The 18,340-nt window shown below is 37.5% G+C and overlaps 1 protein-coding gene across 7 annotated transcripts in view; it reads right to left on the bottom strand.

Annotated features, from left to right (window-relative positions):
* The window catches only part of DCAF6 (DDB1 and CUL4 associated factor 6), a 142,211-nt gene that overhangs the window by 27,989 nt on the left and 95,882 nt on the right, over window positions 1-18,340 (bottom strand). For 6 of the 7 annotated variants that reach the window (XM_032318047.1, XM_032318048.1, XM_032318049.1 and 3 more), the window contains 4 exons: window positions 10,963-11,080; window positions 6,437-6,549; window positions 5,223-5,309; window positions 4,699-5,026 (listed from right to left, as the gene is read on the bottom strand). In XM_032318047.1, coding sequence (XP_032173938.1) covers window positions 4,699-5,026; window positions 5,223-5,309; window positions 6,437-6,549; window positions 10,963-11,080 — 646 coding nt within the window. Of the gene's footprint in view, window positions 1-2,380; window positions 2,553-4,698; window positions 5,027-5,222; window positions 5,310-6,436; window positions 6,550-10,962; window positions 11,081-18,340 lie in introns of those variants that run through there. The other variant, XM_032318053.1, reaches the window with a different exon arrangement.

Here is an 18,340-nt window from a genome sequence, read left to right as displayed (position 1 = left end):
TTTCAGGAAAGGGTAATCAAGCCCTGCGCTGACTCACCTGTCCTAACCACAGACCACAGAGCGGGCGAGCGAAGAGTAACCGGGCCTTTACCTCTCTAGGAGTTCAGTTCTTTCTCCACCGTTGTGAAGAATACACTGGAATCTTTAGAAATACTGGGAGTGATTGCAGGATGACTAAAGAGATGGTGGCAAATTTAGAACACAGGAAGGATTCTGACTTTACAAATCAAGGCTGTGTTCCACGGAGCGACATTTCTATGCGTGTAAAAAATACTATTTAGAAAAGTGGCTAACCAGTAATACCTTTAAGGTTTATGGAAAAAATCTTTAGAGCATCTTGGCTGAGTCCATAACTAAAAACTTTCAAGGCTATGTGAGAACTTCAGGACGCTCACTTAGATGCTTCTCACGGAGCAAAAACCCCCTTGGGTTTGGCAAAAGAAAGAGCGACCAGCCAAGCCATCCATCACACCATGAACCGTAAGACTGATCTGGCCCTGTGTGAACAGTTTATGTGAAGACCATATAAATCGAAAACCTGACCATGTTCCTTTCATGCCAAAGGCACACATTTATATTTCTAAATCCAGTATATAAAATCACCAAAGAATACACACACAACTTTTATTTATTGTTTTTTTAATACCATGATTGGAAAGTATGTGTTTGATTAATTCTTTCTTTCTTCAATTTAGTTTCCATTTAATGTTCTATGCTCTTGCCCTAGACAAAGTTAAAGGGGATCAAGTATGTGGTGATTTAGAGAAGGACTTCATCATTTTAAACTCTGGGTATCTACCAGTAGACGCGTTTTACCACAGACTACAGTAGTGCTTCTTTCAAGACTGATTTGCTATAGAATAGGAATCAGCAAACTATGGCCCTTGGGATAAATCTGGCCAGTTGCCTGGTTTTGTAACAGCTGGTTGGCAAAGAATAATTTCCAGGTTTGTAAACAGCTACATTCGTAAATAGTTACATTTGCACTTTAAACAGTTACATAGGTACCTCCAGAAGAACCTCTATTTTGCCCCTTGGCCAGCAATGCTAAAATATCTACTCTCTGGCTTTTTAGGAAAAAATCGGCTGACCTTTGCTCTAGAGAGTCCCAGCTGAATTTGTACCGAGACTAGCTATCGTTAAGGAGAAGAGCATTCCATTTTAAAACATTTAGGTTAGTTGTTAAGACCTTTATTTTCTAAGACATTTCTTTCTCATGCTTGATCTCAGCCCCAAAGTGAAAACACAAGTCCTATTTACCTAACCAGATTATAAATGCAAATCTTTATAAAGAAATCATTACTTTGTATTACAAAGAACTATTTTTGATATCTTTATTAAATGTATGTCAATAATGGTTTAGTTATAAATTTTTTACCTTTCATTTCAAAAATTAAATTTGGGACCAAAAAATTATGAGATCCACTACATAATTCTTTATATACATTAAAGTAGAGATCTAAGTATATACTTTCACCATTTTTAATTTTAGGGCCAATTCTTTACTCCAAACAAACTGATCTCAACTGGGCTTCTCAAGAGGCAGCAACAAAGGAACTTTAAGACATGCATCTTCTTAGCTGGGCACTTCACTGAAGTATGAAATGTGTTCTTAGATATGAAGAACCGAATGGTATGATTTTTACAAGGCTTTGAAAACTTTTGTCCCTTTGGAAACAGAAATTCTCAGATGTCCCATACCTACTTATTAGCTGGTAAATTATTCTTTTCATGTTCTAAAGAAGCAAAATATCTTAAAACTTAATCTCTTAAGAATAAAAGTCAACACACCCATTCTCCAAACAGAGAAGAGAAATGGGCAATTTTCTCAAGGATGAAGGACCCTTAGAAAGGTGCAGAAATGTTAAAAACATACCTCATCTCGGTAGTTCAAGACTTAATCAAGAGAGTGTTAAGGAAGCAAGGAACAATACAAATTATTTAGAAAAAAATCAGAAGGGAGATTTTTCACCAAAACTGTTAGAAAATAAAGCAAATTTCAAAGAAAAATTGACAGAGTTGTGAAAGTCACTATAAATCTTTACCATCACCTTAGTCTGTACATTTTTGTATATCTGTAACATTGTATTTCATTTCATCTATTTATTAAAACTGTTTCTCCCCATTCTTATAAATGGCTTATGAATTTGTCCTCGCTTCTTCAACAAGTTTCTTAAATGTTAAGAATTTTCTTCTTCTTCTTCTTCAGTAAGTTCACTACTATGTTGTACAGAATAAAAAAAATAATATATGGGACAAACTAAGGCTATATTCCTGAACTGAATATACAGAATACTAAAGAATATGTAATAATAATTTTTAAAAATCAGGGAAACCAATGTAGACTTAGACGAGGTTTCAGATCTGGATCTAACCTTGAGAGTATGAACTCGAGAGTACATGCATGGCGTGAGTAAGGTCAGCTCTAGGCCACTGTCCCTGAGTCCCTTGCCTCTAAAAGATTCTGCTGGTCTAGTTCAGCACCTGGGTCTCTTTGAACAATGAGGCTATCAGTGCCAACTTTGTGGTAGATCCAAACCCTAGGCGAATCCCTAAAACATAAATCATTTAATATGAAAATGAAAAATAAATGATAAAGCTCAATAGTAAGGTATTATAGTTTCTGGTAATATCTCCAAACTAAGGATAATATATTCCAAGAAGATTTAGGTTCTCTAGGACCCACTCTCCCCACCAAATCCTCCCTTCTCACTGATGTTATATTACTGTGTTTAAAAAACCAGCCAACCAACAAAAAACCTTGTTAGGTCTAGAATATACAAAAACTCTGCTTAGCACCTCTGTTTCCTCAGCTATAAAGTAGGCTTGGTATAAAAGTGTAATCATTAGCTTGGATAGAGGGTGCTGAATAATTATGATCTTTTTGCAAGTATCTAATATCTATTAAAATATATATATATATAAAATTTAAAATATATAAAATATATATAATGTCTTATTTAAACAAACAAACCTGGTAAGTGATATATATGGTCCACTTTACTAGAAAGCATATACTTATGTTTTATTTTCAATTACGACCTTAGCATCACTTTTAAGCTACCTAAGTACAGAAAAAAGCAAGGACGTATGTTCACTTTTATAAAGAGAAGGCCATACATGTGTAAGCCTCAAATAATTACAGACGCTGACTTTCCATCCTGGGTTTTAGAAACCATCAATTTGATTTTCAAATTGTGCTGTGGTTGCTAACCTTATCTGTACAAATTAAGGGGTGATGGTATCCCTCTGGGTCTGGAAAGAAATGAAACTAAGTCTTCCTTGTCTGAAACAGAGACTAAGAATGCTGAAGACTAATGTGTGGCAGGTAAAGAGAAGATGTTTGGTCAATCTTGAAGTACAAAAATTGGGAGGGATTACTTCCTCTACTTTTAAAAATAATGCCATTGCCAAATAAACATTCGGACTAACCCTAACTAATGGAGACTCCCAACTAAGGACACGGGAGTAAGTATCAGTAGAGGGGTAATCCTTTCCTAGCTACAAAAGGCAGTTTCGCTGAACTGCAAGCAATACTATTTGGGATTTTCGCTGTCCTCTGTCTGTCTCTATCCCCAAAGCCACTCTCCTTTTAACTGGTTTTTAAGTCTGAGAAGCCACACAGACATCCTGGGTGCTTAACACAGCTATCAGTTAGTTAGTTAGTTAGTGCGTTCAAGGTGGACAAGTCCTGGGACTGAATGATTAATGGATTTTTTAAAATTCTTTTAACAATTCTAGATAGCCATAGCTTCATTTTATAGAAAAGGAACCTGAACCATACAAAAACATTACATAATTTAAATGAGGAACTACAACTAAGCAGTAAAAACAGGATTCAAACCACGTCATAATGTTCTTGATCATTAGTTTACTACTGAAGAATGGCAGTGCTGTATTATCTAGGATATCTTTCACTTGACCGAAACGTCAGAATATTTTATAAATGGTAGTATATTCAGCAAAGAAATATGTGAAATGGTTCTTCACAACTGTGTAAGCTAGGAACTTAAAGATAAAATTTTGTTCTCTGGAAAAGGGCAGAGTTTATAATGAGGTCCGATAGCATTATCTGCAGAAACAGCTTTTGAAAAGTATGGAACACAATATGCTTTGAAAGTTTTATCTTCTAAAAAACAAGATATATTCGTATGATCACACAAAGTAAAAAATGAGAAAAGTATATAAGCATGTGAGAAATTCTATATATTTGGTATAATTTTTCATTTCCTGAACTGAGTTGTTTAGTAGAAATCTCAGAAAAACATAAGGTTCTCAAAGAGAACTACTATTACACTACCTTAACCCAGCGTCAGTAGAAAAGCAGAACCTCAAAAACCCTGAACATGAAACAAAACAAAACCGATAAAGGGCAGGATGACTACCGGGCAGTCTGACGGCTAACTGTAACCCCGCCTTCACACATAGCCTGCTGGCCGTTCTCCACATCCCTTTCTCTTGATCTGGAAGTTGAGGAGCGAGTCTCCAGTGTTGGAGATACAGAGCAACGAGACTTTTTATTCTCCTCTTAACGCCGTCTGCTCGAAGAATGTAACACATACGATCATTTACAGTTTAACAAACTCTACACCCTTAGAAAAGCAACTGTAAAAAATGGAGCGATTCCTTTATTTGACTTCAAACAGAGTCCTGTGAATTGTATTTTTTATAGTTCATTTTAACTAAAAATGTACCAACCTGTCACCAGGTCCGGCTCGATACCTTGCACCTGGGATCAGGACTGGGTCGTCGTCACTGTCATCTGTGTCCGGGAGAGCAGAGTCCCTGGCTAATGTCTCCTCAGGAGCCGAAGGCCCGATGGCTTCTGTTTGTGACTGAGGCTCAGGACTGGTGGGGTTTCGACTGGTAGCACCTTCAGTGCTAGTCTGCTCTGGAGTTCCTGGTTCTTTGTCTTGTTCAGACAAAGTGGGTTCTTCTGGAACCCCATAGGAACTATCAAGATTGAAGTCATTTCTTTCTCCTGAGCTGGAATCCAAGGGCTCAGATTTGAGTGTATCTGACTGTGCTGTCGGAAAATAGAGTAGAAAATGCTGGTCATGTCGGCAACACTGTTTAATTAAACTGGACGCTCTCCCTATAGGAAGAGAATTCCATAACACATCCATTTGGAAATGGCCTCTAACTCGGGAGAGAGTAACATAAATTACAGCTTCTTGTTTTCCAACATGGAGCAACTATCTAAAGAGAACAAGACAACTCACCTGTGTCTACACGGTTCTCAACTGTGCTTTCTGCAGAGGTACCTTCCTGACATGAGGTCACATCCTCTGATGGTTCTTCAAGAACTTCTGGGAAATAAATAAGCCAAATTATCAAGAAATCCAATTTTTTAAAATAAAAATAAACACCGATTGAAAACCCTAGCTTTCCTCTATATAAGCAGCTCCTAGTCCGTTTTGGATCACAGAATCTCCTGACCTTCAGATACAACCTTCCCTCAGGAAATACAAGAATGTATGTGTACAAACACTGTCCCCACTTCCTCCCAAAGCCCACGCATGGACCTTCATGAAGTCTTCCGGTAGAATTTTTGCTTTAGATTACCCCTCACAGCTGAAATTACTTGGTTTGCCTTTCTGCTAAATTTCACAAAATCTAAACCTAAAACCGAGTATTTTTCTATCCCTTTATCATGCATTTGGTATAATCTCAACTATCACGAACAAATCGTAAAGCTGACCCTACTATAAATTGTTTGGGCCATTGAAAATATTTATTTCTGTGATTTAACTCCAAGACCATTAGGGACCAGTCTATTTTGCTCCTAACTGCATATCTCCTTGCCAGACAGTTGTTTTACACATATCTAATTATCGTGAACTCTGTAACATTGACGTATCTCTTCATTTAATAAGAAGCAGAATTCATTTATTCCTTCACTCACCAAGTATTTATTGAAAATCTGTGTTCCAGGCTCTGCACTAGACACTAAATTTCATATAATGGTCATGGAAAATATTCTAGGACAGTATTACGAAAAAGTCCCCAAACGGCATTTCCTGTATGAAATAGGATTCACTCATACATAACCCATTCAAATTTTATTCCTTTTTCTCCCCCCTTTACAAGCTACCCATAGTCTTTGAAGAAAATCAAGGCAGGTATTTTGGATTTTGCTGCTAAGTATAAAAACAGTAAAGCTCACTCAAACTAGTATTTACATCTCACATATTGTCAGGGCAATCAATGACCACTGTTCAGAGACACCATGCTTCCCTGTGACTCCCCATCTGAAACGTGTAAGGCCCCGGCTACCCGCACTTGCTAACGGCTCATCAATAGTGATGCAGGGACTACTGAGGCAAAGGGAACTTATTAAAAACAAGAAACAGAACTGCCGCGCCGAAGGAACAGAAAACTGGGTGGATACCCAGCCCCAGGGGTTCACAGTAACAAAAGCACAGCACTATCTTACTGGTGTCGCTGTCTCCCGGTGGCTGCACTGAGCTCTCTGGGGCCAAGGGTCCCTCCTGACCCTCAGATTTGCAGTGGCTTCCATTCCCTCTAGAACTTGAGGCAGTACTGCTCCTACCATCAAAACAAAACAAGTGGTTCCACCAAGAAGTTAATAAATATGAACTTTTTGATGATCTGTGTATTTTACAACTAGAGAAACAATAAAAAATTCATACCACAAATAAAATACAGCATTTATTATTTTAATAAGCACCCATAAAATACCACCTTCACAGATCAAGGTGGTTATTCTAATCCTCTTTAACCGTAAAAGAGATTTAAAAATACGAAAGGACCACCGTTCTTCACAGTTCTGATGCTTCTATCGTCAGGTATATATTTCTACTGAATTCTAACTACACAGACCCCCTTCTCGTCCTCAACACAGACGGTTCGCCATACCCCGATTCCTCCTCTTCCACAGACTTCGGTCATGCGCCCTTTCAGACTGTGCTGTTCTAGGCTACTCTGAAACTAATGCTTGAAAAGAGACTCGGACAGTTCTTTGGTCCTTGAACTGCCCTCTACGGGTCACTTCCACTTCTGGGCAGTTGTTCAAATATGCCAGCTGACTGAGGAGCACGGTTCTGCAGAAGGCTAGGACAGTTTCATGTTCCACTGTTAAAACTTACCTGATAATGACTTAATCGTGTCAGCAATTTTGGCTAGACCAGAATACTAGATGGATTTAAGTAATTTTCAAAGAATATCCTGGGACAAATCATGGCATATGTGTAAGGTGGGGACTGAATGGGAAAGAAAATAGAAGGAAATGTACAACAATCTGACTAAGGTCAAAATTAAATTCATAGAAATGCAATAAGAACAAGAAAAAAAGGTTAAGAGTTACAGTGTTTATAAACTGTTAATTACAGACATATAGCAGTGACTCAAGAAACAATACAAACTATCATGGACTTTTGGCCAAGATTTTACAAAAACTCTTTTAGGGTAACTGCAGAAGTCAATTTGATTTTTTTTTAAAGGGCACCCATGTATAATAGGGTATGCTTTTAAAAGAATACACATCTACATGGGCATCCATGCAGAGAGTAATGTCAGAAAAGATGTACACCAGTGTTAGGTGTCATCTCAGTACGATTACTGCACCTGAGTTTTTCTATACCTTTCTCTAGAGTCTGATTTTTTTTTCAACAAATCCTGTTGTTTCTTTTTAACCAGAAAGAAATATATAGCAATTTTGGTAAAGAGAAGCCAATGTGATATAAAAAATCTTTTTTTTTTCCATTGAGAAAGCTCTAATACAGGCATAAATAAAATGCTCAGTGTATAAAAGTTATGATAATTGAAACATGGTACTGATGTAGGAAAGTAGGAGCCATTAGTGGAAAAGACAATGTAACCAAGTAAATGTACTTAGCATATGTTAATATGGTATTTTAAATCACAGAAAAAAGAATAAATTGTCCAATAAACACTACTAGGACAAGGAACGGTCATGTGGAAAAATCAAGCTATAGCGCTACATCATATTTCATGGCAGAATAAAGTGCAGAAGGATTGAACACATATTTTTGATATAAAATCACAGAAATATAATAGGAAAAAAGAAGAAGCTTTCCCCCAATCCTGGGAAGGATAGGTTTTTCTAAGCACGAGCTCACAGGCCGAAACCATGAAGCAAAACTACCGTAAGTGAACAGAAAGACAAACAACAAACTGGGGAAAAAATATCTGCCACAAATGAAAGACAAATGGTGTGGTCCTCACTCAATTCTGTAACAAGCAGTTCTTATAAATCAGTAAGAAGAAGATAAAACACCGCAGCAGAAAAACGGGCCAAGGATATGAAAAGCGATTTACAGAAGATGATAATGTAAAGCTGCCCCTGGGGCCCATCATGTGCCCGTCAATGTGCTAAGTGCTGTGTACTTTTTCTGTGTGATCTCATTAAATCTTCCCACCAAAACTCTGAAGTAGGTTCTCTTAAATATGCCCGTTTTCAGATGAAAACACTGGGATTCAGAGAGGTTCAATGGCTTGTCAAGCTTAACATCTCAGCTCTTCGTGTGCTCTACTGCCTCATTTGTCATCAAAGAAACTCAAATAAAGCAAGACACCAAACCGGCAGAGACGAAAAAGACTGCCTTCCTGAATTCTCCTTTTACTGTTATTTTTTTTTTCTTTCATAATCAGACAAAAAAGCTCGTTACTCTGTGATGGAGAAATAAGGAACTAATAAATGAGAGACTGTCATTCGTTGCCGGTTCTTAGAGGAGGAAAAGCAGCACTCGAAAGAAAGACCTTTGCCAAAAAAATGCTCTGGTAATTCTTTATAAAAAATCAGCCTTTTCTATACAGAAACAAGAGAGGAGAACAGGAAAGACATAAAGAGTAACAATCTTCGATGACCTTAAATTGCATATTAAGGAAAAGGGCCACAGATATGCATGATTATAAGCAGCTGAGTTCCAACACTAGGGCTTGTAAAGAAATTAGAAACTCTACTGACTGTTCCGCCTTCAGATACTTATCTAGAATCCAATTTCGTCCTACCACCCCCAGTGCCCTCACCACATCTCTCCTTTCTCACTGCCGAAGTCTTTCAGCGGCCACCTGACCACGGCCTGGTCTCTGCACCAGCACCAACAGCCCTGTCCTCACTCACCCAGCAGACCTTCTTTGCCACTGTTTGCTCCTTTGCTCACTCCACTTGGGCTACCCTGGTTTTCTTCCCAGCCCCTCGAATGTCCTCTGTCTGTTCCTAGCTTTCTCTCTGCCTGTAATGCTCTTCCTCCAGATTTATGCATGGCTCACTCCTTCATACCCTCCAAGATTTTGTCCAAATGCCATCTTCTCAGTGATGCCCACCCTTGTCCTAGGTCTCCCAATCGCCTCTTACTTGCTCTATTTCCTTCCACAGCACTTAGTACCTCCCACCATACTACACAATCCCCGTATTTACTGTTTATTGTCTGTCTGCCCCTGGAGTGTAAGTTCTAATAGGACAGAGGGTTTCTGCCAGGTTTTTTCACTGATTTATTCCCTGTATCTAGAATAGTCCCAGGAATATAGAAGGATTTCAATAATATTTTAAAATACTACTTAATCAAAGATTTTAATGTAAAATACATACACACATAAACACAAATGGAAACCAGTGCACTGAAGTAAATAATATCACATATCAACATATAATTATATATTAATAAATAATATATAACAACATATTATTTATATATTATACCAGCATATAATATATAATAATATACAACTGAATATATTAATATATTAATTATACAACATAATTAATATATTGGCTACAAGATGATTAATATAATTACTACATATTAATCATATAATTATATTAATATGCAACAGTTTATACATTAAGAATATATTATCTATATATTAAATATTAATATAGCAATAAACTTAAATACAAAATTTTGGATGCTCTCAGGCAAAAGGCCATGAGACAGTGTGAAAGAGTCTAAGAAGGTCACATAACTTGATTATTTAAAAATATACAATTGAACTAGATTAACGAACCATAAGTATAATCAGAAATGTCACTAAAGAGGACCTAGACAAAATATAAAGTTCAACCTTACTAGTAATCAATTAAATAAAAATGACAATTATCTTAAGATCAAATACATAAGTTAAAAAATAAATGAATATACTGATATTGAACACTGGGTTGGGGACCATAACATGTATGTGTTTTTCTGTGCTGCTGGGAGAAATGTAGTAAAAGCAGAGCTCTTTGAAAATAATTCAGCAATATCCTTTGACCTAGATCGAATTCACCTCTAAAAGTACATCTCAAATCAATAATCTTAAAGGTAGGGAAAAGCCTATAAACAAAGATATTCATCATTTTTAAAAAAGGTAAACAAATCCACTGCCCGATGAAAGGGAAATGGTTAGGTAAACTCTGGTAAACCTATTTGATGGTATATCACACAGCTAGAAAATTCATATTTATGAAAATTAAGGAGAAATGTGCAAATATTTATTACAGAGTTAGGCCAAATAAATGCAGCAGAGAACAGAATATGTTCAGTATAATTAAAATTACATTTTAAAACCCCAAATCACATACACATATATGTATGTGTATATGCATACACACACACACACACACACCTGTACATAGGACCAAGACTGAAAAAAAGCTCCAAAATGTTAGGTTTATTTTTGGGCACTAATGGTCTATTGGTGATTAACTTTTTTTTTTTTAAATCTTTTGCATTTTTCTATGAGAAGAAATATTCCAGGACCAACAACATCAGAGTCTCCTGGGAAGTTTTTAGAAATCCAAATTCTCTGATCCCACCTCAAACTTAACCCAGAGCGGGGCCCAGTAATATGCGTTTTAACAATCTCTTCGAGCCACACCAAATTTGAGAACCAATGCATTACAGCAAACAAAACACAAAGATGATGAAGTGCTAAAAATAGTATCTAGTACAATCCTACAAAATGGCTAAGAACAGCTTTACAAAAATATTAACTTACCATTCATCTGTAAAGTTCAGTTTTATTGTGCTTGTAGTTGTTCCTTCTGTGCTGTAGTGCAAACTTAAAACTGGTTCACCTGTCCCTGGTTTGGGGCTCAGCTTTTCATTATTGTTATCTGAAAATTGTGTTTAAAACATTTGAAAAAGTCTCTGAAACCAATAAAAAGATGACATTTCCTAAAATTCACAAAACTTAAATTAGGTTGTCCTTGTCATAATTCCTTCTCACATCTGTTTACGGTTCACACTTAAAGTTCACAAGCAAGTGTTGTAGAAACACTATTTCAAAGTGGCATTGCATCAAATTCTAGCTTTGTGTACATACTTCCCTTTGACTCAGATGGAAATTACACACATTTGAGAACCATATTAGTCCTTAGGAAATCAAAGACTATTAGGAGGCTATGAGGCATGTGATCTTATCAAGCGGTACTCGCATTTAACGGAGCTCACAGTCGCTCACAGTCTTACTCCCCAGCTGCTCCGGCATCCAGGGTAACTGACAGGAGTAAGGGGCTGGGGCTCTGAAAGAAGTCACAGAGTCAAAACTCTGCGACAACTGAAGGCTATCGAATTCTTTCTGTTCCTACAAATTCATAGATTTATAATATAGCAAGGGAGTAGAGTGCACACTCTATTGGGAGGGGAGGAAAAGAAAACAATGTGCTTTTGATATTTATAAAACTCTCTCTGCTACAAGACCATAGGTTTTGGTGTATTTCTTCTTCCTCTCCGGACTAATCTTGCAAGGAATTCGTTTTCTAAATTATGGAAATGGTAGTTTCACTTTAGGAGCCTACAGCTGATCTATCTCAACATATTAAATCTTTGTAAAATGTCAAATAAAAATCAAGATGTTCTACAGAAATTGATACAGACCACTCCAAACCCACCCTTTCCCACTCGTCCCCACCTCCCACAGCAAAGTACATGGATATTCAAAAAATAAAATAGAGCTTTGAAATTTTCTCTTTTTCCGTGATTAATAGCTTGGGGGGAGCATTAACATATACAGACAACACAAGCTGCTGCATAATCAAACATGTAACACTTCTGCCAGTTGCTTACAGAAAGAATATTCTTCTGTGATGTATTGTTTTCTTGATACCAGCTCAAGAACGGACAGAACAGCACTAAAAACAAGCCTTCTGCCTTGGACAATAACAAGGGTAGTAACAACTTCATAAAACCAAAATTACTTGGGTTTTTGGTTTTGAGGTTCACTTGAAACTGCAATGAAGGACTTGTATCTTTTTGCATCCCTCTTGAAGCCACTGGAGCACGTAAGAAAAGAGAATCTCACAGAACCTCAGCTCTAACTTCTATCCTGTAAGAGGGCAACTAACAAGACTTCAAATACAGAGCTGTACTACACAGGGAAAGGGACTCTGTCTGAGAGAGCAGAAATCAAGCTGGTAACAGAACTCCGGACTATCAGTTCTCAGGTCTTTAATTCTAACTCACAGGAAATCCTCTCCTATGATATTAGTTGGTATTTGCAAATAAAAGCATCAGTGAATTACAAAGCTGGCCTCACAAATGGTAAAAAACACTTTGGTTCTTACACTGCCTTTGTTATGACTATGCCATTGATATAACAAATTAACAAGCCATCACACAACTTTCAAAGATTCAGTATTACATCCCGTGTTTTACATGAGGTTATTTTATCAAACGGCATTCTGATAAAATAACTGAATTAAAAGACGTTTAGCTTTCATAAAATTATCAAGAGTGGGACTTTTAAAACATCTGTCGTACCCTTGACCATCTTTAGAAATTTCCTGTTGGTCCTATGTCCACATACAGTTCTCCCTTACTCTTAATTACGTTGCTGATATTTTTGTTCCACTGCTGCCCAAATCACAGTCATCTTTAGGCACCTAGAACTGATAAGGACAGACAGCCGGAAGACTTGAAAATGATCCAAGAAACCAAGAGGTAGAGCTGGGGCTGGTTCCTTCATTAACTCTCACAACACTTTATAAAGTCCTTTGCTACTTATTTTTCTTTTAAAGAAAAGAAGGGATAGAAAACAAAAGCAGGTGAGAGAGAATAGGAATGAATTTCCTACGTCCACCTCAGTTACAGAAGCAGAGGTCTTAAAAAGCCATTTAAATGCTATATCAAATTTTCTTTTGAGTAAAATTAAAGAGACGGAGATTTGAATGCTGTCATTACAGAAATATAGTAAACAAAGAGCTGTTTGGAGGTCAAAATGGAGCAGAAAATATCTTATTTAAATGTGTGCAACACCCTCCTCCCGGAAAGCAAGAAGCTTCCTGAGATGATCCATGTTAATTAAAACCTTCTTCCTACGGTATCTATTACAAAGTTATTACTTAATCTCTTATGAATATAATCTACATATTGACAATCATGTACAACATAGTGGCACTCATATAATTTATAAGTGGTACTTAATTTATGACCATAGTTGACAGAATTTGTACATTTGGGCTGCTAATGAACTTACCAGCCCTAGGTAAAACTGGCCCACTGCTGTATTAACAGAATGCACTCTTCTGTGAGCCACACAAGCTTCAGACCCCCAAGTCTAGTTCAGTCCTTGAAGACTGAACCCGAGTAGCAAGTGTCTCTGGCCAAACACCACACAATCCAGAACTGAGACATTAACGAGACTATCAACCCGAGGTTTAGGGTTCAATTCCTGGTTTGTTCCAGACTACTCTCCCTAATTTAATACTCCTTTTCATGATCATATATATCCTGTCATGCTGAGTTTTCTCAGAAATGTAGATTCTTGGCTTACTAGTGAATTCATTTTTTTTCTGATAAAAATAGATATTTCAAGCCAGTAATGTCTAAGAAATATCTACTTTAAAAAACTAAAAAACTGGGGTGCTTAAGTTTCAAGATTAAGACCAAATTTAAAAGATCTTCTCTAGATAGTAAGACCCCTTTCAGTTTAGTGTACTGACTCAGAAAGAAACTTCAGAGTGGCCTGGAATATAATTTGGAAGGAACTTCTCTGAACTTTAATTAGATACTTTCTAAGCCTTTCACATATGAACCACAAATACATTTTTGTTTCTGGTAATGCGTATATATTCAAACCATTTAATCTGTGCATTGACATTATGAAATTATAATTATTTGTGGTTCTTAAAAAAATATTCAAAGACATAAAAAAATCAAGTGTGCTAATACTAGTACAAAATACACTGTATCTTGGTAACTAGGTTTGCATATTATCTAAATATTGATGCAGATTTTTTTTTTGGACTTTTACCTAGGAATATCTCTGGAGACTTATCCAATATATAAAAATAAAGAATATTCAAAAGGAAGATAATGCATGAGGATGTGTTACAGTAATCTGTTTACAATCACTCCACCCAACAACTGGGAGACTATCATAACTGTATAAATCATACACTAATCACCTACAATAGCTTAGGTAAACTGGTGATAACACAGAAATACTGTATTCTGTATTGAAAGTATTTTCTATTATGCAATGACCTTATTGACATTTCTCATTCCATTCCATCAAAAGTTAAAAAAAAAAAAAAAAAAAAAAATCTAGGGGCGCCTGGGTGGCTCCGTGGGTTAAGCCTCTACCTTTGGCTCAGGTCATTATCTCAGGGTCCTGGGATTGAGCCCCGCATCGGGCATCAGGCATCGGGCTCGCTGCTCAGTAGGGAGCCTGCTTCCCCCTCTCCCCGCCTGCCTCTCTGCCTACTTGTGATCTCTGTCAAATAAATAAATCTTAAAAAAAAAAAAAATCTAAAAAGAAACTTTCCCTGAAAAAATATATGATATCAAAGATAAAGTTCAACTCTATCTTCCCAAATTTTGCTCCCCAACTTAGTTGGATTATACAGGAAAAAAGGCAAATTTCTCAAATACAGTTTCTAGAACAATGAAAACCTTCCATTTTTATAGGTCAGGAATCTGTAACTTTTCTGCACACCTCAGACTCCTGAATACCCGAATACCCAGTTCTTCCAATCATTTGTTTATGGAGGTGATGCTGATTCAAAGTGGAGAAACTATTTTTAGGAGTTTCTTCACAGAAAACCACTCTCTACCAAACACACGACTACAAGACCCAGCATTTAATTCTAAAAATTAGTATTCTTCCTAGAGCAATCTGACTTTATAAACTATGTTATGAAAGCTAAAACCAAAGCACAACTTTACTTCAATACTGGTATTTCCTAGGAAATTCCTCCTATAAAATCTTATCGAAATAATATTCTGTTCAAATTTTCTTCCTGGCAATTAAAACTCAACCTTTATGTCAGTTAGACTTGAGGGAGAACAAACAGGAAGGAACCAGGTAAAGATGCCCACCCCAGGTGGCACATAAGCTCTGCCAAGATTCTTACCCAGTATCTCTCTCTTCGTAACTGTTTCCCCAGGTATATTATCTTCTAAAGAAAACCAAACCTGTCTGTCATATACTAAACAGATAAGTATATTAAAATGTGCCTCCAAATGAAAATGAACCAACGAGGCAGACGGCTTTGGAGAACACTCTCTTTTTTTTTTTTTTTTTTTTTTTAAAGATTTTATTTATTCATTTGACACAGAGAGATCACAAGTAGGCAGAGAGGCAGGCAGAGAGAGAGAGAGGAGGAAGCAGGCTCCCCGCGGAGCAGAGAACCCGATGCGGGACTCGATCCCAGGACCCTGAGATCATGACCTGAGCTGAAGGCAGCGGCCTAACCCACTGAGCCACCTTTAACCACTCTCCCCTCCAGCAACGGTGCTCCGTGCTCCTCGTTCTGAAATGCTTTTCTCACTTCTCGTCCCCCGTTTCTTCACTTCCATCTCTACTGCGAAGCCGCTCTCACGAATCTGATGGGTCTCCTCCACGCTGATGTAGTGGAGAATTTCCGGGAACTCCTTCTCTGACTTGCCAGCAACACTCACACACAGCTCTCCTTTCATTTTCTCCTCTCTCCGCCTCACGGCACGGCACGGGGCTACGCCACCTCCGACCTCTGTGGCTGCTCCTTCATCTCCTTCACCAGCTCTCCTCCAGCCAAATCTGCAGTTCGGGAATTTTTCTGATTTTCTTTGGGATGTTCTAGAGGTGATACTTCCTGCTCTTTTTATATTCATCCTTGTCAACTTCATCTACGTTTATGGCCTCAACTACTATTCATGTGCAGAAATTTTCCAATTTATTTCTCCAGCTCTGACATCTTTCTCTTATTTTAAAGGATTTCTTTCCTCTCCCCGCTCCCTTTTTAAGTAGGCTCCAGGCCCAACAAAGGGCTTGAACTCAGACCTTGAGAGCACCCTGACATCTTTTCTATGCTTCCTGTCTATACAGTCAACGGCCCAACAGACTTTTCCACATGGATGTCTCACACACATAAATTGAAAACACACTCAGAACCAAGCCTGGGGCTGCGACCTCCTTCTATGAGCCCAGCCAGTACTTGCCCCAGGTAAACACAGAATGAACTGAATTAGTATGAGTTGAATTAATGACAGACAGATAGACACGGCTGTGGCACTTACTTCTCTTTCCTTACATATTTCTTGGAGCCTTGGTTTCTTCATCAGTAAAATGAGGTTATTACTACTCACTACATCCCAACAAATGAGCTAATGCATGTAAAATTTTTAATAAGCCACACACCAAAAACTCAGTAAAAGCCAGTTATTTGTATCATACACAATTCCGAGTTAGAAAACAATTTAACTAGATATACAGACAGACACTGATTTGGCTAGAATGAGAGTGAACAGGTGAACACAGGCAACAGAAATGAAATAGGTTCAACCTCCACCAGATCGAACATATCACTAATGGGAAGACTGTAGACTTGAAGTTGGGGAAAGGAGGATTAGCTGGTCCATTCTAAGCAATGAAGTGATCATTAGTTCTAAATAATATTAAAAAAAAAAATCAAGAATGAAGTCTAACTTCACTAACTTATTTTTTTCCCTAGAACTTAAGATACAGGATTCACAGATATATTCCAGTGTGCCCATTAATAGAACAGGCTTCAATAGTTAGATATTTATTTAATAAAAATTAAAATTGTCAAAGTACACTTAATGGTGATCTAAAATATTACTCGAGGTAGTACTGTCAAGGTATTACTAAAATGAAATTTAAATTTGGTGACCTTAGAGGGATGCATACTTAGTATCTGATGGGTTCAACCTTCCCATTTCCCATCTACCCTAGTGGAGTTAGTAAGAGCTGACTCACTGGATCCTGATAATCCACAAGCTTCATTCTCTAACTTAACAGTCTATCAACATCAATAGAAGCCTGTTTTTGTACAATATATACAATGGAGAATTAACATTTATATTTGTAAGGCTCCAAACTCAGAGTGTCTGACAGATACACAACTGCCCACAGGTGTAAGTTTCCAATGTAACAGCATTACCAACTCCCACTTAATGATGAACCCTGTAACGGATAGAGAGCAACCTGCTTTAGTCAAGGCCAAAATTGAAAACTCAGGCAAAAATAAATAAGATAAAAAATAAAACTCAGGCAAAACGATTTTCTTATATGCTGTCAAAAATTTAAAGTTAAGGGCACAGGTTTTTTTTGTTGTTGTTTTAATAGGGGAAAAATGCTGACCTATTTTTAACAGGAAAAAAATGTATTTGTTTTCATAATATAAGCGGGCACGAGAAATATATGCCAGAAGAGGATTATATCTCTCACAATGCAGTAGGCACAACATAGAGATCTAAATAAAAAGAAACACCAGACTCACTCATTAAAACACCGTTCAAGCCAAACAAAATGCAAGACACTTACCACTGTGCTTACTCAAAAGAGTTTCTAATCAGCACAGAAAGGCTGACAACGTATGTGTGCAAAGCCCTGTATTTGCAGAATATTGTCAAGTATTTTACAACAGAATAAAAACAATGTGCATGTTTTGCACTTATTTCCTTGACAGTTTCTTTCTTTAAAAAGTATTTTGATAAAAGAAATGAACTACTGAGGCAACCAGGCAGCTTTCACTATGACTCTGAAGGGTCAGACTCCACGTACGTCTGTTTATCAAATGTAGTGCTTTTGTCAAAAATATAAGATGGGTGCCTGGGTGGCTCAGTGGGTTGAACCCTCTGCCTTTGGCTCAGGTCATGATCCCAGGGTCCTGGGATCGAGCCCTGCATCAGGCTCTCTGCTCCGCGGGAAGCCTGCTTCCCTTCCTCTCTGCTTACATGTGATCTCTGTCAAATAAATAAATAAAATCTATAAAAAAAAAGAAAAGATATGGGACGCCTAGGTGGCTCAGTTGGTTGAGCAGCTGCCTTCGGCTCAGGTCATGATCCCAGCGCCCTGGGATCGAGTACCACATCGGGCTCTTTGCTCGGCGGGGAGCCTGCTTCTCCCTCTGCCTTTGCCTGCCATTCTGTCT

The sequence above is a fragment of the Mustela erminea genome, chromosome 17, assembly GCF_009829155.1.
Source record: "Mustela erminea isolate mMusErm1 chromosome 17, mMusErm1.Pri, whole genome shotgun sequence".
Lineage (NCBI taxonomy): Eukaryota > Metazoa > Chordata > Mammalia > Carnivora > Mustelidae > Mustela > Mustela erminea.
Note: the sequence above shows the minus strand (reverse complement) of the source record. Positions and strands in the feature narration are given on the sequence as shown.